The sequence below is a fragment of the Anarhichas minor genome, unplaced genomic scaffold (assembly GCF_050575085.1).
Source record: "Anarhichas minor isolate MPS153535 unplaced genomic scaffold, ASM5057508v1 ptg000028l, whole genome shotgun sequence".
Taxonomy (NCBI): domain Eukaryota; kingdom Metazoa; phylum Chordata; class Actinopteri; order Perciformes; family Anarhichadidae; genus Anarhichas; species Anarhichas minor.
Window position 1 is genome coordinate 8537266 of NW_027466474.1, and position 23267 is coordinate 8560532.

Genomic DNA, 23267 nt, shown 5'->3' on the forward strand with positions numbered 1-23267 from the left:
AAAAAAACGGTAGTATTTCGAACTAGAAGTTTTGGGGGAAGTGGAAAGTTGTCAAGACAGAAAGCACTTTCAGAAAGAAGAGGAGCTGTCCAACCTGTGGACCTGAAAATAGCCTTGTTATCCTTTAAACTGTAACAAGCTATTGTAATTTCAGTTAAGCTTAGATAAGCAATATATTTAGGCGTAAACACGTTGAATAATTTTCCTCACCTCTAAAGGAGAGTCTGGTTCATCCAGGATGCTCTTCTCACTCTGTATCCGCTGCATCGTTCCTGTAGAACTGGGGTCCATTATCAGCACGTTCTGACTACCGGCTCTGCCGAATTTACAGTCACTCTTTCTGGAGTCAGTCGTCCTGCACACCTCGTAGTTGTACACGTGTTGGAGAGTCCCTGTCCCCAGAGTGTCTGAGTAACGTGGTGGATAATACGGAATCACAGGGAGATTGGAGTGACACATGACACGGGACTGTCTCCATCTGTAGATCTTCACTGATATAATAACCACTAAACACGTGATGAAGAGGAAGGAAACTACAGCCAAAGCCAACACCAAGTAGAAAGTCAGGTTGTCATTGTACTCCTTGTCTTGTGTAAAGTCAGTGAACTCAGACAGCACTTCAGGGAAGTTGTCCGCCACCGCCACGTTAACAATGACTGTAGCTGAACGAGAGGGCTGCCCGTTGTCCTCCACTATAACAGTCAGTCTTTGTTTCACAGCATCTTTATCAGTGACTTGGCGGATAGTTCTTATTTCTCCATTCTGTAAGCCCACTTCAAACAGCGCCCTGTCTGTGGCTTTCTGCAGTTTATAGGAGAGCCAGGCATTCTGTCCAGAGTCCACATCAACAGCCACCACTTTAGTGACCAGATAGCCCACATCTGCTGAACGAGGCACCATTTCAGCCACCAGAGAGCCTCCAGTCTGGACTGGGTACAGAACCTGAGGAGGGTTGTCATTATTGTCTTGGACTATTATTCTAACTGTAGCCACCGAACTCAGAGGAGGGGATCCAGCATCACGAGCAGTTACGTTAAATTCAAACCACTTGATTTGCTCATAATCAAATGACCTCACTGCGTGAATGACACCACTTTCTGAATTTACTGACACTAACGAAGACACAGCTGCCCCATTAATCTCTTTCTCCTCCAGGAAATAAGAAACCCGAGCGTTTTGGCCCCAGTCCGCATCACTAGCACTGAGAGTGAACACTGAAAACACAGGAGAGTTATTCTCTGGTACAGTCTTACTATATTCTGATTGGTCAAATTTGGGAGGGTTGTCATTTACGTCAGACACTTTTACATTTACGTGTTTCCTGCTAGTCAGAGGCGGGGAGCCTTGGTCAGAGACTGTTATCGTGATGTTATACTCAGGAATACTTTCTCTGTCTAAGAAGTCTTCAGTTACGATAGTATAATATCCTGTTAATGAAGACTCGATTTTGAAAGGCATGTCAGAGCTAATGGAGCACTTGACAACACCGTTACCATCAGAGTCTACGTCATCAACGTTAATAACAGCTATAGTTGTACCTGGAGGAGAATCCTCGGATATCGAGTTAGAAAATGACATCAGCTGTATTGTAGGGACGTTGTCATTCTCGTCAATTATTTGAATTATAACTTTGCATGTATCGGAAAATCCTCCCTGATCACTTGCCTTAACGTTTAATTGATACGTCTTCGATTTTTCAAAATCTAGTTTACCTGAAACTTTAATCTCTCCAGTTTTAACATTTACTTCAAAAAGCTGCTTCGCTTCTCTGGTGACATGTGCTAATGAAAATGTTACATCACCATTGATTCCTTTATCTGCGTCATTTGCACTCACAGTGGTTACATCTGTTCCTTCTGGAGAGTTCTCCTTGACCTCTGCTTTATAAACAGGCTGACTACAAACTGGCATATTATCGTTAGCATCTAGCACAGTGATATGAATACGTACTGTCCCTGATCTGTGTGGTTCTCCTCCATCTGAAGCAATTAAAACGAGTGTGTGAGTCTCTTCTTTCTCTCGGTCTAACGGGTTTTGTAAAACCATTTCGATGAATTTCAATCCATCAGACTGGCTCTGTACTTCCAATTTGAAATGCTCTGAGGGTTTGAGGATGTATTTTTGAATATCGTTAATTCCAACATCGGGATCGTATGCACTCTCCAGTGAGAAGCGAGTCCCCGCTGCAGCACTTTCAACAATTTTCAAATTGATTTCATCCTTTGGGAAGGACGGACTGTTATCGTTTACGTCTATCACCTCCACGGTTACCCGATAAAGCTGGATTGGATTTTCTAAAATGACCTCGAAACTGAAGCTACAGGGCGTCGTCTTTCCACACAGCTCTTCTCGGTCGATTCGCTCTTTAATCACAAGGGTGCCTTTGTCTCGGTTTAAATCAACGTACTGTCGGCTTCCTTTTGTAATAATACGAGCTTTACCTGATATGAGCCTCGCAACATCCAAACCTAAATCTCTAGCGATGTTTCCAACAATAGACCCCTCTGCCTGCTCCTCCGGTACGGAATAGCGAGCCTGTCCAGTGACTGAGCTCAGCTTAAAAAGACAAAGAATGACAAACAGTGCTTGTCCTCGGCCTCTGAGATCGGTTATCCACATGCGACCCATCATGAATCCAAAGGCAAAGACACAGTAATCCCTTTCGATGCAAAACTGATGTACTTAAATCCTCAATAAAAAAAAGGTAAAGGTATCTTCAGCAGAGAAAGTCCTCGAGAAACACTACATCTTAAACCATCAAGAGCCAGACCGTCTTCTCTCTAAGCAGTGGAACACTGAACGGAATGAAAGGGGTGGACCGCTGGACTGCTTTGACTGTTAGTCAGTGATGTATCAACAGCGGCGCTCAGAGCCCATCCACGGTAACGTTTGTGAAGTAAATAATATTAGTGACACTTCAAATGTTATATTCAAAGCTTAGAGATATATATTGATCAATGTAATATCATGGCTAATGACTTTAAAAATAGCAACCATCATGTAATAAATCATGCTAATTATTATCATTATTGTTTTCATTATCATTATCATAATTGTTATGATTATTAGTGATAGCAGTAGTGGTAATAGTAGTAGAAGTACACAAAAAACGGCAGTATTTCGAACTAGAAGTTTTGAGGGAAGTCAGTTGTCAAGACAGAAAGCAATTTCAGAAAGAAGAGGAGCTGTCCAGCCTGTGGTCCTGAAAATAGCCTTGTTATCCTTTAAACTGTAACAAGCTATTGTAATTTCAGTTAAGCTTAGATAAGCAATATATTTCGGAGTAAACACGTTTAATAATTTTCCTCACCTCTAAAGGAGAGTCTGGTTCATCCAGGATGCTCTTCTCACTCTGTATCCGCTGCATCGTTCCTGTAGAACTGGGGTCCATTATCAGCACGTTCTGACTACCGGCTATGCCGAACTTACAGTCACTCTTTCTGGAGTCAGTCGTCCTGCACACCTCGTAGTTGTACACGTGTTGGAGAGTCCCTGTCCCCAAAGTGTCTGAGTAACGTGGTGGATAATACGGAATCACAGGGAGATTGGAGTGACACAGGACGCGAGACTGTCTCCACCTGTAGATCTTCACTGATATAATAACCACTAAACACGTGATGAAGAGGAAGGAAACTATAGCCAAAGCCAACACCAAGTAGAAAGTCAGGTTGTCATTGTACTCCTTGTCTTGTGTAAAGTCAGTGAACTCAGACAGCACTTCAGGGAAGCTGTCCGCCACCGCCACGTTAACAATGACTGTAGCTGAACGAGAGGGCTGCCCGTTGTCCTCCACTATAACAGTCAGTCTTTGTTTCACAGCATCTTTATCAGTGACTTGGCGGATCGTTCTTATTTCTCCATTCTGTAAGCCCACTTCAAACAGCGCCCTGTCTGTGGCTTTCTGCAGTTTATAGGAGAGCCAGGCATTCTGTCCAGAGTCCACATCAACAGCCACCACTTTAGTGACCAGATAGCCCACATCTGCTGAACGAGGCACCATTTCAGCCACCATAGAGCCACCAGTCTGGACTGGGTACAGAACCTGAGGAGGGTTGTCATTCTTGTCTTGGACTATTATTCTAACTGCAGCCACCGAACTCAGAGGAGGGGATCCAGCATCACGAGCAGTTACATTAAATTCAAACCACTTGATTTGCTCATAATCAAACGACCTCACTGCGTGAATGACACCACTTTCTGAATTTACTGACACTATCGAAGACACAGCTGCCCCATTAATCTCCTTCTCCTCCAGGAAGTAAGAAACCCGAGCGTTTTGGCCCCAGTCTGCATCACTAGCACTGAGAGTGAACACATAAAACCCAGGAGAGTTATTCTCTGGTACAGTCTTACTATATTCTGATTGGTCAAATTTGGGAGAGCTGTCATTTACGTCAGACACTTTTACATTGATGTGTTTCCTGCTAGTCAGAGGCGGGGAGCCTTGGTCAGAGACGGTTATCGTGATGTTATACTCAGGAATACTTTCTCTGTCTAAGAAGTCTTCGGTTACGATAGTATAATATCCTGTTAATGAAGACTCGATTTTGAAAGGCATGTCAGAGCTAATGGAGCACTTGACAACACCGTTACCATCAGAGTCTTCGTCATCAACGTTAATAACAGCTATAGTTGTACCTGGAGGAGAATCCTCGGATATCGAGTTAGAAAATGACATCAGCTGTATTGTAGGGACGTTGTCATTCTCATCAATTATTTGAATTATAACGTTGCATGTATCTGAATATCCTCCATGATCACTAGCCTTAACGTTTAATTGATACGTCTTGGATTTTTCAAAATCTAGTTTACCTGAAACTTTAATCTCTCCAGTTTTAACATTTACTTCAAAAAGCTGCTTCGCTTCTCTGGCGATATGTGCAATGGAATATGTTACATCACCATTGACTCCTTTATCTGCGTCATTCGCACTCACAGTGGTTACAACTGTTCCTTCTGGAGAGTTCTCCTTGACTTCTGCTTTATAAACAGGCTGACTACAAACTGGCACATTATCATTAGCATCTAGCACAGTGATATGAATACGTACTGTCCCTGATCTGTGTGGTTCTCCTCCGTCTGAAGCAATCAGCACGAGTGTGTGAGTCTCTTCTTTCTCTCGGTCTAACGGGTTTTGTAAAACCATTTCGATCAACGTTCCCCCATGAGTCCGACTCTGCACTTCTAATTTGAAATGATCTGAAGGTTTGAGGATGTACTTTTGAATATCATTAATTCCAACATCGGGGTCGTCTGCGCTCTCCAGTGAGAACCGAGTCCCCGCAGCAGCATTTTCAACAATTTTCAAACTGATTTCATCCTTTGGGAAGGACGGACTGTTGTCGTTTACGTCTATCACCTCCACGGTTACCCGATAAAGCTGGATTGGATTTTCTATAATGACCTCGAAACTGAAGCTACAGGGCGTCGTCTTTCCACACAGCTCTTCTCGGTCGATTCGCTCTTTAATCACAAGGGTGCCTTTGTCTCGGTTTAAATCAACGTACTGTCGGCTTCCTTTTGTAATAATACGAGCTTTACCTGAAATGAGCCTCGCAACATCCAAACCTAAATCTATAGCGATGTTTCCAACAATAGACCCCTCTGCCTGCTCCTCCAGTATGGAATAGCGAGCCTGTCCAGTGATTGAGCTCAGCTTAAAAAGACAAAGAATGACAAACAGTGCTTGTCCTCGGCCTCTGAGATCGGTTATCCAAATACGAGCCATTATGAATCCAAAGGCAAAGACACAGTAATCCCTTTCGATGCAAAACTGATGTACTTAAATCCTCAATAAAAAAAGGTAAAGGTATCTTCAGCAGAGAAAGTCCTCGAGAAATGCTACATTGTAAACCATCAAGAGCCAGACCGTCTTCTCTCTAAGCAGTGGAACACTGAACGGAATGAAAGGGGTGGACCGCAGCACTGCTTTGACTGTTAGTCAGTGATGTATCAACAGCGGCGCTCAGAGCCCATCCAAGGTAATGTTTGTGAAGTGTACAATATTAGTGACACTTCAAATGTCGTATTCAAAAATTTAAGATAAATATTGATCCCAGTAATATCATTGCTAATGAATTTGAAAATAACAGTCATTTCATGTTATAAATTGTGAAGGTAACTCCATATTTGCAAATATTGAAAAACTTGCCGAACAGAATGTGTTTATACTACTATTACTAATATGATTTCCAATGTAATATGCAATTGTATTATAATTGTTGATGTTTTTATAATCATTATTATTATTATTGGTAGTGTTAATAGTTGCATTCAAAAATGGTAGTATTTCTGATTAGAAGTAATGAGGGAAGTGGAAAGTTGACAAGAGAGAAAGCACTTTCAGAAAAAAAGTGGAGCTGTCCACACTTTGGTCCTGAAAATACCTTGTGTTCCTTTAAACTGTAACAAGCTATTGCAATTTCAGTTAATTTCAGAGAAGCAATATATTTTGGAGTAAACACGTTGAGTAATTGTCCTCACCTCTAGAGGAGAGTCTGGTTCATCCAGGATGCTCTTCTCACTCTGTATCCGCTGCATCGTTCCTGTAGAACTGGGGTCCATTATCAGCACGTTCTGACTACCGGCTATGCCGAATTTACAGTCACTCTTTCTGGAGTCAGTCGTCCTGCACACCTCGTAGTTGTACACGTGTTGGAGAGTCCCTGTCCCCAAAGTGTCTGAGTAACGTGGTGGATAATACGGAATCACAGGGAGATTGGAGTGATACAGGACGCGAGACTGTCTCCATCTGTAGATCTTCACTGATATAATAACCACTAAACACGTGATGAAGAGGAAGGAAACTACAGCCAAAGCCAACACTAAGTAGAAAGTCAGGTTGTCATTGTACTCCTTGTCTTGTGTAAAGTCAGTGAACTCAGACAGCACTTCAGGGAAGCTGTCCGCCACCGCCACGTTAACAATGACTGTAGCTGAACGAGAGGGCTGCCCGTTGTCCTCCACTATAACAGTCAGTCTTTGTTTCACAGCATCTTTATCAGTGACTTGGCGGATCGTTCTTATTTCTCCATTCTGTAAGCCCACTTCAAACAGCGCCCTGTCTGTGGCTTTCTGCAGTTTATAGGAGAGCCAGGCATTCTGTCCAGAGTCCACATCAACAGCCACCACTTTAGTGACCAGATAGCCCACATCTGCTGAACGAGGCACCATTTCAGCCACCAGAGAGCCACCAGTCTGGACTGGGTACAGAACCTGAGGAGGGTTGTCGTTCTGGTCCTGGATCATTACTTTCACAGTCACGTTGCTACTGAGTGGAGGGGAGCCTCCATCCTGCGCTTTGACGACGAAAACTAGCTGTTTGATTTGCTCATAATCAAATGAGCGCACTGCATGAATCACTCCACTTTCTGCATTAACTGACACACAATGAGAGATTGGAGATCCGTCAAAGTTTGAATCCTCCAGAATATAAGATACACGGGCGTTTTGGTTTTCATCAGGATCTTTAGCCCTAACAGTATGAAGGGAAACGCCTGGAGAGTTATTCTCTGCAATAAACGCATTGTAAACATTTTCTGAAAATAGTGGAGCATTATCGTTCACATCAGAGATCTTTAAATAAAAGGTTCTTTTAGTTGAGAGAGGAGGCATTCCTGCATCTGTCGCAACAACAGTGATGTTATACTCTGAAACCGTTTCACGATCTAATACAGTGTCTGTTACCAAAGTATAGTAATTTCTTAAATTAGATTTAATCTTGAAAGGTGCATTTTGTTGTATTCTACAGATCACTTGTCCGTTTTCTCCCGAATCAAGGTCTTTTACGTTTATAATGCCAATAGTTGTACCAGGAGGAGAGTCTTCTGACACAGGACTAGTGAATGACATAACGCTAATCGTAGGGGCGTTGTCATTTACATCAGTTACTTCAATCATCACTTTACTTGAATCCGTTAAACCCCCCTCATCTTTTGCATCGATTCTAAGCTCATATTTTTTATCCTTTTCAAAATCAATTGGACCCGAAACAGACAAGAGACCAGAGACCTGATCTATGGACAACAAATCAGCTATGTTGCTTCTCACGTTTGAAATTGAATATGTGATGTAACCATTCGATCCACTATCTGCGTCTGTAGCATTAACAGTAACGATATGAGTGCCCTTTACTGCGTTTTCTATCACAGTAGCTTTATACATTGATTGGTTAAAAACAGGCGCATTGTCGTTTACATCTAAAACCTTGATGTTTATATTTACGGTGCCAGATCTCTGTGGATTCCCACCATCTACTGCAATAAGCTTTAACGAGAGATGGGGAACCCTTTCTCTGTCTAATTGCTTCTGAAGAACCATCTCAGCATATTTACTTCCGTCCGGATTTACATGCTGCTTTAAAACGAAGTTGTCGTTTGAAGATAAAACATAATTCTGCAGGCCATTGACACCAACATCAGGATCCTCTGCACTGTCCAGCACAAATCGCGCCCCAAGGTTAGCTGACTCGCTAATGTCTAACATAATATCTGACTTCTTGAATACCGGAGGATGATCATTCACATCTAACACTTCGATCGTTATGTGGTGAAGCTCCATAGGAGTTTCTAAAATGATTTCAAAGCTGAAACTACACGGCGTTACGTCTCCACAAAGCTGCTCTCGGTCTATTCTCTCATTCACAACTAGAATCCCTTTGTCTGTCTTCAGCTCAGTGTACTGGAGATTTTCTCCGGTCACGATACGGGCTCGGCCAGAACGGAGCCTTTTCAGATCCAAACCAAGGTCCTGTGCTACATTACCGATAAGAGAGCCCTTCTTCATCTCCTCTGGTATAGAGTAGCGGATCTGCCCTGCGACGATATTAAAGAAGTACAACAATATAAGAACCATTACCCGCGGATGTCCGAAATGAAAACGCCATTTGCAGAGTGGTTGTTGATACGCCATTTCAGAAATGGAAATGTTCCAAGAAAAAAAACAGCCGAGAACCTTCGAAGTCAATTCAATAACATCCACTCTTGCAGAGATGCTTTAAAAAAAAAGAGAAATAAAGCCGCTAGAATCCCCAAAAACACCGTTTCTTTTCGAGATATACGTTTCCCGATGTTCCCTCTAAGCCACCTCAATGTGATCTTACAAAGAACGTCACTGTTTTGCAACAGAGAGCTTATGGGTGGACATTCTATTCTTGTTAGACAGCGTCACTTAGAGTCCAAAACGTGCACACCAAACATATTGGTAGTAAATCATGAAGGAAGTATCCAAGGAAAAGAAAAAAAAGATAAATACTAATGCCTATAATATATTGGCAAATTAAAAAAAAAATATGATTATCATTATTACCATAACTATGATTATTACCACGATTTTATTTATTATTATTATTATTATTATTATTATTATAATGACTATTATTACTATTACTATGACTACTACTACCACTACTACTACTAATAATAATAATGAATTATTATTATTACGGATAACAATAATGATAGCAGTAAATTAATTGTGTAAGGCACTTAATATTTGCATATGTGGAGAAACACAGACAATTAGCATTCATAAATAATTATTTAAAAAAAGATACTATTAATACTGTTACTATTAAAAGTAGAAGGAGGAGGAAGGAGAGGAATATAATAGGAGACGTACAAAACTTTTGACATAACTGATTAGAAGTCATGAGGACAGTTAAAACAGAAAAATCCACTAACTTAAAGAGTAGCTGTCCGTTTTGTGGTGCTGAAAAGAAAAGCGTGTACTTGTTTTCGGGTATAACTGCTTATTGCTATTTATGTTAATTTCAGAGAAACAATGTTGAAGAAAGCAATGATTTTGTGTATCGATCCTCACCTCTAGAGGAGAGTCTGGTTCATCCAGGATGCTCTTTTCACTCTGTATCCGATGCATCGTTCCTGTAGAACTGGGGTCCATTATCAGCACGTTCTGACTACCGGCTATGCCGAACTTACAGTCACTCTTTCTGGAGTCAGTTGTCCTGCACACCTCGTAGTTGTACACGTGTTGGAGAGTCCCTGTCCCCAAAGTGTCTGAGTAACGTGGTGGATAATATGGAATCACAGGGAGATTGGAGTGACACAGGACACGGGACTGTCTCCATCTGTAGATCTTCACTGATATAATAACCACTAAACACGTGATGAAGAGGAAGGAAACTACAGCCAAAGCCAACACTAAGTAGAAAGTCAGGTTGTCATTGTACTCCTTGTCTTGTGTAAAGTCAGTGAACTCAGACAGCACTTCAGGGAAGCTGTCCGCCACCGCCACGTTAACAATGACTGTAGCTGAACGAGAGGGCTGCCCGTTGTCCTCCACTATAACAGTCAGTCTTTGTTTCACAGCATCTTTATCAGTGACTTGGCGGATAGTTCTTATTTCTCCATTCTGTAAGCCCACTTCAAACAGCGCCCTGTCTGTGGCTTTCTGCAGTTTATAGGAGAGCCAGGCATTCTGTCCAGAGTCCACATCAACAGCCACCACTTTAGTGACCAGATAGCCCACATCTGCTGAACGAGGCACCATTTCAGCCACCAGAGAGCCTCCAGTCTGGACTGGGTACAGAACCTGAGGAGGGTTGTCGTTCTGGTCCAGGATCATTACTTTCACAGTCACATTGCTACTGAGTGGAGGGGAGCCTCCATCCTGCGCTTTGACAACGAAAAGCAGCTGTTTGATTTGTTCATAATCAAAAGAGCGCACCGCGTGTAACACTCCACTTTCTGCATTTATAGAAATATATTCTGAAAGTCGAGACCCACCGATATAAGTATCTTCCAGAATATAAGATACACGGGCGTTTTGGTTTTCATCAGGATCTTTAGCCCTAACAGTATGAAGGGAGACGCCTGGAGAGTTATTCTCTGCAATAAACGCATTGTAAAGATTTTCTGAAAATAGTGGAGCATTATCGTTCACATCAGAGACCTTTAAATAAAATGTTCTTTTAGTTGAGAGAGGAGGCATTCCTGCATCTGTCGCAACAACAGTGATGTTATACTCAGAAACAGTTTCACGATCTAATGCAGTGTCTGTTACCAAAGTATAGTAATTTCTTAAATTAGATTTAATTTTGAAAGGAGCATGTTGTTCTATTTTACAGTTTACTTTTCCGTTATCAGCTGAATCGAGGTCTTTCACATTTATAATGCCAATAGTTGTACCAGCAGGAGAGTCTTCTGACACAGGACTAGTGAATGACATCACATTAATCGTAGGGGCGTTGTCATTTACATCAGTTACTTCAATTATGACTTTACTTGAATCTGTCAAACCTCCCTGATCTTTTGCATCGATTCTAAGTTCGTACTTTTTGTCTTTTTCATAATCAATTAAACCTGTGATTGAAATTATACCAGTTTTTTCATCAATCACAAACAAATCGTTGATACCACTGTTAAGATCTGAAAAATAATACGATACAATACTATTTGACCCAAAATCTGCGTCACTCGCATTAACAGTTGTAACGTAAGTATCTCTAGGAGAGTTTTCCATGACTGTAGCTTTGTACACAGATTGATTGAATAGAGGCGCATTATCATTGGCATCAAGAACAGTGATATCTATATTTACTGTACCAGATCTCTGCGGAGCTCCACCGTCTACAGCTATTAGCTTTAGAGACAGATTAGGGTTCGTCTCTCTGTCTAATGGTTTCTGAAGCACCAATTCTGCGTATTTCTTTCCATCTGCATTCGAGTTTTGTTTCAGAATAAAATTATCATTCTCGGTAAGAAAATATTCTCTGAGTCCATTGACGCCCACATCTGGGTCTTCTGCACTCGTCAATGAAAAACGAGCGCCAGTATTAGCTGATTCGCTTATTTCAAAATGGATGGTGTCTCTTTTGAACGTGGGAGAATGATCATTTATGTCTGTTATTTCAACAGTAATTTGATGCAACTCCATTGGGTTTTCTAAGATCACCTCAAAGCTGAAACTACACGGCGTTACGTCTCCGCAAAGCTGCTCTCGGTCTATTCTCTCTTTCACTACTAAAATCCCTTTGTCTGTCTTCAGCGCAGTGTACTGGATGCTGTCTCCGGTCACGATACGGGCCCGACCAGAACGGAGCCTTTTCAGATCCAAACCAAGGTCCTGAGCTACATTACCGATAAGAGAGCCTTTCTTCATCTCCTCCGGGATTGAATATCGGATATGTCCGCTGACCAAATGGTTGAGATACAAAAAGAACAACAGAAGCTTCCAATAGTGTTCGCAGCCAAAGCGCCATTTTACGCACCGGGAGTACGGCGCTATTCCACATGCCATTGCAAAACAAAAATATCAAAATAAGCTTCAACGATCCAAGCACAAGACGTATTCTGAAAAAAAAAAAAATACTGAACGCATATCTAAAGAAATATGAAGTCGACTTCCCAATCGTCTCTTGATGTAGATATCAATTAACGTGAGTCTGTTGTCCTCAAATGTCAGCTCACATAATGCACACGGCCTCTTTTTCTCTCATAAACCAATGTAGTAAGGGAGGAGACTGTGTGGTAATGTTTTGCCGATTATGTTGGATTGGCCAACAGCGTCGCTTAGAGTCTAAAATCTGTACCACCATGCAACATATAATTATTCTTGAAAATATCAAGTGGGTGATTAAATTAATTTGTGGATGATTAAAATATTCTACGAATAAATATCAACACAATATTCTGCAAAAGATCAAGAACATCATACTCTAAGCATTTTTTTACCATGAATTTTAGTATGAATCCATTCCTAAATGACTCTAAAATCATGTACAAGTGTGTATAGAGCATTGCTATGAACGTCACACATTAATAAAAACGTAATACAACAACAACTTCATCATGACTCGGGGAAGCACAGGGAAAGATAATGCAAGGTGTTTGGTAAATATCTGCTGGATATGAACAGTGAAACGGGCACGTTTTCCTGTCAGTATACAAATTGATCTCAGATGAAAACAACTGCTTTCAACAATCACGAAATAATACAAATTAAGAGACAGCTGAGATCATTCACACAAACACATTCAAAAACTAACAAGATATCAAACTGCGTTAACTCAACATGCCAATAAGTCAAAGCAATGCGTGTGTGAAACAATTGAATAGTATATGACCGGCAGAGAATGAAGGACAAACTATTTTTGAAGTCATGAATAGTATTCCTATCAAGTGGTGCAAAGTAAGATGCTGTCCATGGTTCTGAAGTAAAGGGTATACCGTGCAAGAGTTCAGGATCAATGTAACTACACACGGAAGGAGAAATAAAGGCACGGAGACAAATATGCCTTGTTTAACTCACCTCTAGAGGAGAGTCTGGTTCATCCAGGATGCTCTTCTCACTCTGTATCCGCTGCATCGTTCCAGTAGAACTGGGGTCCATTATCAGCACGTTCTGACTACCGGCTCTGCCGAACTTACAGTCACTCTTTCTGGAGTCAGTCGTCCTGCACACCTCGTAGTTGTAGACGTGTTGGAGAGTCCCTGTCCCCAAAGTGTCTGAGTAACGTGGTGGATAATATGGAATCACAGGGAGATTGGAGTGATACAGGACGCGAGACTGTCTCCATCTGTAGATCTTCACTGATATAATAACCACTAAACACGTGATGAAGAGGAAGGAAACTACAGCCAAAGCCAACACTAAGTAGAAAGTCAGGTTGTCATTGTACTCCTTGTCTTGTGTAAAGTCAGTGAACTCAGACAGCACTTCAGGGAAGCTGTCTGCCACCGCCACGTTAACAATGACTGTAGCTGAACGAGAGGGCTGCCCGTTGTCCTCCACTATAACAGTCAGTCTTTGTTTCACAGCATCTTTATCAGTGACTTGGCGGATAGTTCGTATTTCTCCATTCTGTAAGCCCACTTCAAACAGCGCCCTGTCTGTGGCTTTCTGCAGTTTATAGGAGAGCCAGGCATTCTGTCCAGAGTCCACATCAACAGCCACCACTTTAGTGACCAGATAGCCCACATCTGCTGAACGAGGCACCATTTCAGCCACCAGAGAGCCACCAGTCTGGACTGGGTACAGAACCTGAGGACGGTTGTCGTTCTGGTCTTGGATCATTAATTTCACAGTCACATTGCTACTGAGTGGAGGGGAGCCTCCATCCTGCGCTTTGACAACGAAAAGCAGCTGTTTGATTTGCTCATAATCAAAAGAGCGCACCGCGTGTAACACTCCACTTTCTGCATTCATAGAAATATATTCTGAAAGTCGAGACCCACCGATATAAGCATCTTCCAGAATATAGGATACACGGGCGTTTTGGTTTTCATCAGGATCTTTAGCCCTAACAGTATGAAGGGAAACCCCTGGAGAGTTATTCTCTGCAATAAACGCATTATAAAGACTTTCTGAAAATAGTGGAGCATTATCGTTCACATCAGAGACCTTTAAATAAAAGCTTCTTTTAGTTGAGAGAGGAGGCATTCCTGCATCTGTCGCAACAACAGTGATGTTATACTCAGAAACAGTTTCACGATCTAATGCAGTGTCTGTTACCAAAGTATAGTAATTTCTTAAATTAGATGTAATCTTGAAAGGTGCATTTTGTTCTATTTTACAGTTTACTTTTCCGTTATCAGCTGAATCGAGGTCTTTTATGTTTATAATGCCAATAGTTGTACCAGCAGGAGAGTCTTCTGACACATGACTAGTGAATGACATCACATTAATCGTAGGGGCGTTGTCATTTACATCATTTACTTCAATTATGACTTTACTTGAATCTGTCAAACCTCCCTGATCTTTTGCCTCGATTCTAAGTTCGTACTTTTTGTCTTTTTCATAATCAATTAAACCTGTGATTGAAATTATACCAGTTTTTTCATCGACTGTAAACAAATTGTTGATACCACTGTTACGATCTGAAAAATAATACGTTACAATACTATTTGACCCAACATCTGCGTCACTCGCATTAACAGTTGTAACGTAAGTATCTCTAGGGGAGTTTTCCATGACTGTAGCTTTGTACACAGATTGATTGAATAGAGGCGCATTATCATTGGCATCAAGAACAGTGATATCTATATTTACTGTACCAGATCTCTGCGGAGCTCCACCGTCTACAGCTATTAGCTTTAGAGACAGATTAGGGTTCGTCTCTCTGTCTAATGGTTTCTGAAGCACCATCTCTGCGTATTTCTTTCCATCTGCATTAGAGTTTTGTTTCAAAATAAAATTCTCATTCTCGGTAAGAAAATATTCTCTGAGTCCATTGATGCCCACATCTGGGTCTTCTGCACTTGTCAAAGGAAAACGACCACCAGTATTAGCTATTTCGCTTATTTCAAAATGGATGGTGTCTCTTTTGAACGTGGGAGAATGATCATTTATGTCTGTTATTTCAACAGTAATTTGATGTAACTCCATTGGATTTTCTAAAATCACCTCGAAGCTGAAACTACACGGGGTTACGTCTCCACAAAGCTGCTCTCGGTCTATTCTCTCTTTCACTACTAAAATCCCTTTGTCTGTCTTCAGCTCGGTGTGCTGGATGCTGTCTCCGGTCACGATACGGGCCCGACCAGAACGGAGCCTTTGTAGATCCAAACCAAGGTCCTGAGCTACATTACCGATTAGGGAGCCTTTCTTCATCTCCTCCGGGATTGAATATCGGATATGTCCGCTGACCAAATGGTTGAGATACAAAAAGAACAACAGAAGCATCCAATTGTTTTCGCAGCCAAAGCGCCACTTTACGCACCGGGAGTAGGGTGGCATTCCACATGCCATTTCAAAAGAAATATATAAAAAAAAGCTTTAACGATCCAAGCGTAAGACGTATTTTAAAAAATAAAAACACTTATGGTAAATGTGAAGAAAACGATGTCGACTTTTCAATTTACTCGATGTCTGAATAGAGATATGAAATGCAAGTCTGCTTTCCTCGAATGTCAGCCCACATAATGCTCACGGCCTATTTTTCTCTCATAAACCAATGTAGTAAGGGAGGGGACTGTGTGGTAATGTTTTACAGATTGTTGGATTGACCAACAGCGTCGCTTAGAGTCCAATATCAGTAATACCGCAGGTCTGGAAATATTAAGAGGTTAAATACATCTGATTGGTGCGTATTAAAATCATTTTAAAAAAAATATTAAACCTAGCTATTCAGCAAAAGAAGTATTAATATACAAAGTAGTATCACCGTGGATATCAGCATGATTCTGGTCTTATGTAATTCGCAATAAAAAATGCAAATATCTGAACAACAACAGCATTGCATCATACAAATGAACAAAAGCAAAACTACTACAATTCTATCATGATGTAAGCACAGGGAAACACCAAACAAAAGGGGCGTGGTAGTTGATGTTCAAGGAGAGCAGTGAAAGGAGCCTTTTTTTACTGTCCTACCAATTGATATCAGATGACAACCTTTTTTTTCCAAAAATCACGAGTGGGATATTATTAAGAGACCCCAGCAACCACCTCAAATGTACAAGTATATTCAAAAACGATCAAGATACCATTTACGTTAATACAACATGCAACTACGTCAAAGTAATGTGCGTGTGAAACAAGGAAAGCAACATTTCACTAACTGCTTATGTCAGGTAGTATAAGTTGAATATCAATACAGCAGTATTCTTATCAAGTGCTGCAAAAAGTCAGATGCTGTCCATGGTGCTGGATAGAACGGCACAGTGGCAGCACTTCACTATCAATGTAACTACACACAGAAGGATAAATAACAGCACAGAAACGAAGCTACATTAATTAACTCACCTCTAGAGGAGAGTCTGGTTCATCCAGGATGCTCTTCTCACTCTGTATCCGCTGCATCGTCCCTGTAGAACTGGGGTCCATTATCAGCACGTTCTGACTACCGGCTCTGCCGAACTTACAGTCACTCTTTCTGGAGTCAGTCGTCCTGCACACCTCGTAGTTGTACACGTGTTGGAGAGTCCCTGTTCCCAAAGTGTCTGAGTAACGTGGTGGATAATACGGAATCACAGGGAGATTGGAGTGAAACAGGATGCGAGACTGTCTCCATCTGTAGATCTTCACTGATATAATAACCACTAAACACGTGATGAAGAGGAAGGAAACTACAGCCAAAGCCAACACTAAGTAGAAAGTCAGGTTGTCATTGTACTCCTTGTCTTGTGTAAAGTCAGTGAACTCAGACAGCACTTCAGGGAAGCTGTCCGCCACCGCCACGTTAACAATGACTGTAGCTGAACGAGAGGGCTGCCCGTTGTCCTCCACTATAACAGTCAGTCTTTGTTTCACAGCATCTTTATCAGTGACTTGGCGGATAGTTCTTATTTCTCCATTCTGTAAGCCCACTTCAAACAGCGCCCTGTCTGTGGCTTTCTGCAGTTTATAGGAGAGCCAGGCATTCTGTCCAGAGTCCACATCAACAGCCACCACTTTAGTGACCAGATAGCCCACATCTGCTGAACGAGGCACCATTTCAGCCACCAGAGAGCCTCCAGTCTGGACTGGGTACAGAACCTGAGGAGGGTTGTCGTTCTGGTCCTGGATCATTACTTTCACAGTCACATTGCTACTGAGTGGAGGGGAGCCTCCATCCTGCGCTTTGACAACAAAGGGCAGCTGTTTGATTTGTTCATAATCTAATGAGCGCAAAGCATGTATCACTCCACTTTCTGCATTTATAGAAATATATTCAGACAGTGGAGATCCGCTTACGTCATTAACATCTAGAAAATAAGATATACGGGCGTTTTGGTTTTCGTCAGGATCTTGTGCTCTTATGGTAAGAAGAGAAACACCTGGAGAGTTGTTTTCCACAATAAACGCAGTGTAAACACTTCGTGGGAACACAGGAGCATTATCGTTCACATCAGAGACCTTTAAATGAAAGGTTCTTTTAGTTGAGAGAGGAGGCATTCCTGCATCTGTCGCAACAACAGTGATGTTATACTCTGGAACAGTTTCACGATCTAATGCAGTGTCTGTTACCAAAGTATAGTAATTTCTTAAATTAGATGTAATCTTGAAAGGTGCATTTTGTTCGATTCTACAGGTTACTTTTCCGTTATCACCTGCATCAAGATCTTTTACATTTATAATGCCAATAGTTGTACCAGGAGGGGAATCTTCTGACACAGGACTAGTGAATGACATCACATTAATGATAGGGGGGTTATCGTTCACATCAATCACCTCAACTATAACTTTACTCGAGTCTGTTAAAGCTCCTTGGTCGGTGGCTTCAATGCCTATTTCATATTTCTTTGCTTTTTCATAGTCAACCTGCCCTGAGAGAAACATCACACCCGTTGTCTTATTCATTTCAAATATGCTGTCAATACTGCCTTGCATTTTGGAAATAGAATAATAGATCAACCCATTGGAACCACTATCTGCGTCAGTAGCATTTACAGTGATGATATAGGTACCTCTTGCAGCATTTTCCATTACATTGGCCTTATATACTGACTGATTAAAAATAGGAGAATTATCGTTAACATCTAGGACAGTGATATCTATATTTACTATACCAGATTTATGTGGCGTCCCACCGTCCACTGCTATCAGCTTTAGGGACATACTTGGATATCGCTCTCTATCCAGTGGTTTCTCAAGTACCATTTCCGCATATTTTCTTCCGTCAGAATTTAAATGTTTTTTTAAAATAAAATTGTCATTTGGAGATAAATTATACTCCTGGAGCCCGTTGGCTCCTACATCAGGATCATTGGCTGTAGGCAAAACAAAACGTGCTCCCGGTGCGGCTAATTCTGCAATCGTCAATTGCATTTCGTTCTGATGAAAAGAAGGTGAATTATCATTAATGTCCAATACTTCGACCGTAACGTGGTGTAGTTCCATCGGGTTTTCTAAAATCAGATCAAAGCTGAAGCTGCACGGAGTGACGTCTCCACAAAGCTGCTCTCGGTCTATTCTCTCATTCACGACCAGCGTCCCTTTGTCTGTCTTCAGCTCGGTGTACTGGATGCTTTCTCCGGTCACGATACGGGCCCGACCAGAACGGAGCCTCTGCATATCAATTCCAAGGTCCAATGCGACATTACCAATGAGGGATCCCTTCTTCATCTCTTCTGGGATTGAATAACGTATTTGACCACTGGCAATATGACTGAGAAAAATGCAAAACAGAACGATTTGCGACGTCAGTCTGTAGCACAAACGCCATCTTAGAGGCCGGTAGTCATATTTTCCGCAATCCATGTTATCAAATAAACGATATGAAATAATACCATCCAAACACTTCTCTTAGAAAACCTAAGTATGAACAGCAACGCAATCCACGTTAGTGTATAGAACGATCTGTATTCCAAGCTTCCTTTCTCTCGTGCTGTTAAATATGAAACCAAGCAGTCTGTCTGCGCCCACCTCAACGCTATTCACTAAAGCACACCGACTCTCCACAGAGCACAAAGGCACCGCCTAAAACATTTGTTCCGATTTGTTTTTACTTGACCAACAGCGTCCCTTAGAGTCCAGTGAATGAATATCAACATCAGGATGGAAAATTATTCAAATTCAACATCCATGGTAAAAAGATACCGACAATTCCCCTCACAGAGAGGAGCAATATTATAAAAGAGCTAAACAAACATCAGAAAAAAATCAACAGTACATCTTGGTATTGATCATATGATGTAATTCATTCCAGAGTATTTGAGGACTGCGAACAATCAAAATGGATCTACAGAATGCTGTTAATCAGTTCGTATTAAAGCAAATAAATGGGGGGGGGGGGGGGGGGGGGGGGTATCCGTGGAGAATCAAATTTCCCTCAGAGACTGTACATCACAGTCCAATTGAAGGAATTGAACAACTACCTTTAACTTCAGTTCCACACAAGCTATAAAACCTGAAAATAAATACCAATGCTCTTATTCTGAAATCACATCACTGGAACCTGTATTAAAACAACTCACTTGATTGAAGGGTGTGTAATACAGATATGGAGGCTAGTTCAATCACCTGTAATCCACAGTAGCGAAAAAGTAACATATTTAGGATTAAGATTTATATTATATACTGTAGTGTTGAGCAGTGGACATGGATCAACAACATTTTGGAAATGTCAAATAAACGCGCATATAAAAATAATTTCCACGGCACAAGGTTTAAAAGCTGCTACGTATGCAAAGACGTTTGCAAAAGCAGAATTATCAAATGAGCTAAGGTAACTAGGATGCTGTCCATGGTGCTGAAAGTTAAAATATATTGTTCAGCTGTTCTCCATCAATAGGAATAAAAAGTGAAAGAGAGAAACACATAAAGAAACAGACGGGAAGCACGATTATCTCACCTCTAGAGGAGAGTCTGGTTCATCCAGGATGCTCTTTTCACTCTGTATCCGCTGCATCGTTCCTGTAGAACTGGGGTCCATTATCAGCACGTTCTGACTACCGGCTATGCCGAACTTACAGTCACTCTTTCTTGAGTCAGTTGTCCTGCACACCTCGTAGTTGTACACGTGTTGGAGAGTCCCTGTCCCCAAAGTGTCTGAGTAACGTGGTGGATAATACGGAATCACAGGGAGATTGGAGTGACACAGGACGCGAGACTGTCTCCATCTGTAGATCTTCACTGATATAATAACCACTAAACACGTGATGAAGAGGAAGGAAACTACAGCCAAAGCCAACACTAAGTAGAAAGTCAGGTTGTCATTGTACTCCTTGTCTTGTGTAAAGTCAGTGAACTCAGACAGCACTTCAGGGAAGCTGTCCGCCACCGCCACGTTAACAATGACTGTAGCTGAACGAGAGGGCTGCCCGTTGTCCTCCACTATAACAGTCAGTCTTTGTTTCACAGCATCTTTATCAGTGACTTGGCGGATAGTTCTTATTTCTCCATTCTGTAAGCCCACTTCAAACAGCGCCCTGTCTGTGGCTTTCTGCAGTTTATAGGAGAGCCAGGCATTCTGTCCAGAGTCCACATCAACAGCCACCACTTTAGTGACCAGATAGCCCACATCTGCTGAACGAGGCACCATTTCAGCCACTAGAGAGCCACCAGTCTGGACTGGGTACAGAACCTGAGGAGGGTTATCGTTCTGGTCCTGGATCATTACTTTCACAGTCACGTTGCTACTGAGTGGAGGGGAGCCTCCATCTTGCGCTTTGACTACTAGCTGAAGTTGTTTAATTTGCTCATAATCAAAAGAACGAACCGCGCTAAGAACCCCAGATTCAGAGTTTAAAGACACATAAGTAGAGACTGGACTACCGCCGACTTGTGTGTCCTCTAAAAGATATGAGATTCTCGCGTTTTGATTCCAATCAGAGTCTCGCGCGCTGACAGCAAAGATGGAAATTCCAGGGGAATTATTCTCTGTGATGTAAGCAGAATAGCTGTTTTTATTAAATAAAGGTGCATTGTCGTTTACGTCAGAGATTTTAAGATGTAACTTTGTTGAGCTAGAAAGTGGAGGAGACCCCAAATCAGTGGCTGTTATTGTTATATTATATTCTGAGACGGATTCTCTGTCAAAATGTTGATCTGTGATCAAATTGTAATAGTTTGTTATCGATGATTCGATCTTAAATGGAAGTTTGCCATCTATAGAACATTTTATTTGTCCATTACTCTCAGAATCTGCATCTTTTATGTTCAAAACAGCAACAGTTGTACCAGGGCGTGCATCCTCAGATACGGGGCTAGAAAATGACATAATGTTTATAACTGGGGCATTGTCGTTGACATCAAAAACATCTAATGTAATTTTACTCGTCCCGGTTAGGCCACCCTGATCCTTTGCCTCAACTCTGACCTCGTACTTTCTGTCTTTTTCATAATCTATCTGACCGGAAACAGAAACTGTGCCTGTGTTTTCATCAATATTGAATACATTCCCTACATTTCCTTTCGTCTTAGACAAACTGTAGGTAATGACTCCATTTAAACCACTGTCAGCGTCCGTGGCATTTACAGTAATAATATTCGTGCCTTTCATTGTGTTTTCCATCACAGATGCTTTATACAACGATTGGTTAAATACTGGCGCATTGTCATTGACATCTAACACAGTGACGTCTATATTTACTGTACCCGATCTCTGTGGTGTTCCTCCGTCAACTGCGATCAGTTTTAAAGAGAGATGAGGATGTCGCTCTCTGTCTAAAGGCTTCTGGAGCACCATTTCAACATATTTACTTCCATCTGGATTTGCATGTTGCTTCAATATAAAATTTTCGTTTGGCGACAAAACATAATCTTGCAACGCGTTTTGCCCCACATCTAGATCATCTGCACTCTGCAGTGGAAACTGCACTCCAACTGTAGCTGACTCACTCATTTCAAGGCTGATAGGCTTATCTTTATTCGGGAAGACGGGAGCGTGATCATTTATATCTAAAACTTCAACAGTTATTCTGTGAAGTTCAATAGGGTTTTCTAAAATCACCTCAAAGCTAAAGCTACACGGAGTTACGTCTCCGCAAAGCTGCTCCCGGTCTATTCTCTCATTCACGACTAGAATCCCTTTGTCTGTCTTCAGCTCGGTGTAGTGAATGTTTTCTCCGGTCACGATACGGGCCCGCCCAGAACGGATTCTCTTCAGATCCAAACCAAGATCTTGCGCTACATTACCAATCACAGAGCCTTTCTTCATCTCCTCTGGTATAGAATAACGAATCTGACCACCTACCATGTTAACCGCATGAAACAGCAACATGAGCAGTCCTATCTGACGTCGTAATCCATAAAACAATCGCCATCTTGCGCATGTAAGAGATCCCCCAGTTACCATCGTGGCAACAAAGAATTAAAAAAAAATCGGTATCCGATTGATATGACGGCGAAGCTGGTTCTGATATATCCGGAACAACTGAACACGTATCAACCTTTACATGCAAGTCTGTGAGACCATGTTCTCTCGTATGTGCCCTAAACCTCGACAGAACACAGAGAGCCTTCTTCACTGTATAGTCAGTTGGAGGATGGATTGAATGACGACACAACATAGAAAATATTTCACTGACCAACAGCGTCCCTTAGAGTCTAAAAGCTGAACATCAAATAAGACATACCGCTGAGCTCTGAAGCACACTGACTGAACAAATCTCTACCTAATGTGGAAATCACACTGGAATGTCTTTACATATAGTATTTGTAAATTAAAACACATTCAGCGTAACATAATGTATTTTGTCAGATTCTGTTTGAAATCAAAACACAAAGCACTTGTCAAAACATATTTGGACATGGAATCTAATTCTGAAATAATGCGACTACAGCGCACTCAGTCATACAGGAAAAAAATATTGAAAATGAAATTAATAAATGTATTATCTTTACGGGAAACCCCTAAAACCATATAAGAGTCCCTGATTCAACGG

At 41.5% G+C, this 23267-nt stretch overlaps 6 protein-coding genes across 6 annotated transcripts; all 6 read right to left on the reverse strand.

Annotated features, from left to right (window-relative positions):
- Positions 1–177: 177 nt before the first annotated feature.
- On the reverse strand, positions 178–2628 carry LOC142962976 (protocadherin gamma-A7-like). Its single transcript, XM_076103666.1, has 2 exons — positions 2274–2628; positions 178–986 (listed from the first exon to the last, which is right to left on the reverse strand). The coding sequence occupies exons 1-2, from the start codon at positions 2626–2628 to the stop codon at positions 178–180; spliced, it is 1164 nt and encodes a 387-aa protein (XP_075959781.1).
- A 437-nt stretch (positions 2629–3065) lies between these two features.
- LOC142962977 (protocadherin beta-16-like) lies at positions 3066–5728 on the reverse strand. The gene is made up of 2 exons (XM_076103667.1): positions 3311–5728; positions 3066–3125 (listed from the first exon to the last, which is right to left on the reverse strand). The coding sequence occupies exons 1-2, from the start codon at positions 5726–5728 to the stop codon at positions 3066–3068; spliced, it is 2478 nt and encodes an 825-aa protein (XP_075959782.1).
- Positions 5729–5879: 151 nt separating this feature from the next.
- Positions 5880–9622, reverse strand: LOC142962978 (protocadherin gamma-A7-like). Its single transcript, XM_076103668.1, has 3 exons — positions 8547–9622; positions 6484–7259; positions 5880–5894 (listed from the first exon to the last, which is right to left on the reverse strand). The coding sequence occupies exons 1-3, from the start codon at positions 8908–8910 to the stop codon at positions 5880–5882; spliced, it is 1155 nt and encodes a 384-aa protein (XP_075959783.1). The 5' UTR covers positions 8911–9622.
- Positions 9623–9675: 53 nt separating this feature from the next.
- Positions 9676–12436, reverse strand: LOC142962979 (protocadherin gamma-A2-like). Its single transcript, XM_076103669.1, has 3 exons — positions 11860–12436; positions 9820–10572; positions 9676–9708 (listed from the first exon to the last, which is right to left on the reverse strand). The coding sequence occupies exons 1-3, from the start codon at positions 12256–12258 to the stop codon at positions 9676–9678; spliced, it is 1185 nt and encodes a 394-aa protein (XP_075959784.1). The 5' UTR covers positions 12259–12436.
- An 824-nt stretch (positions 12437–13260) lies between these two features.
- Positions 13261–16040, reverse strand: LOC142962980 (protocadherin gamma-A8-like). Its single transcript, XM_076103670.1, has 2 exons — positions 15333–16040; positions 13261–14045 (listed from the first exon to the last, which is right to left on the reverse strand). The coding sequence occupies exons 1-2, from the start codon at positions 15706–15708 to the stop codon at positions 13261–13263; spliced, it is 1161 nt and encodes a 386-aa protein (XP_075959785.1). The 5' UTR covers positions 15709–16040.
- A 655-nt stretch (positions 16041–16695) lies between these two features.
- LOC142962981 (protocadherin beta-15-like) lies at positions 16696–20998 on the reverse strand. The gene is made up of 3 exons (XM_076103671.1): positions 20234–20998; positions 18754–18948; positions 16696–17514 (listed from the first exon to the last, which is right to left on the reverse strand). Exons 1-3 carry the CDS (start codon positions 20996–20998, stop codon positions 16696–16698), a joined length of 1779 nt encoding a protein of 592 aa, XP_075959786.1.
- Positions 20999–23267: the final 2269 nt, after the last annotated feature.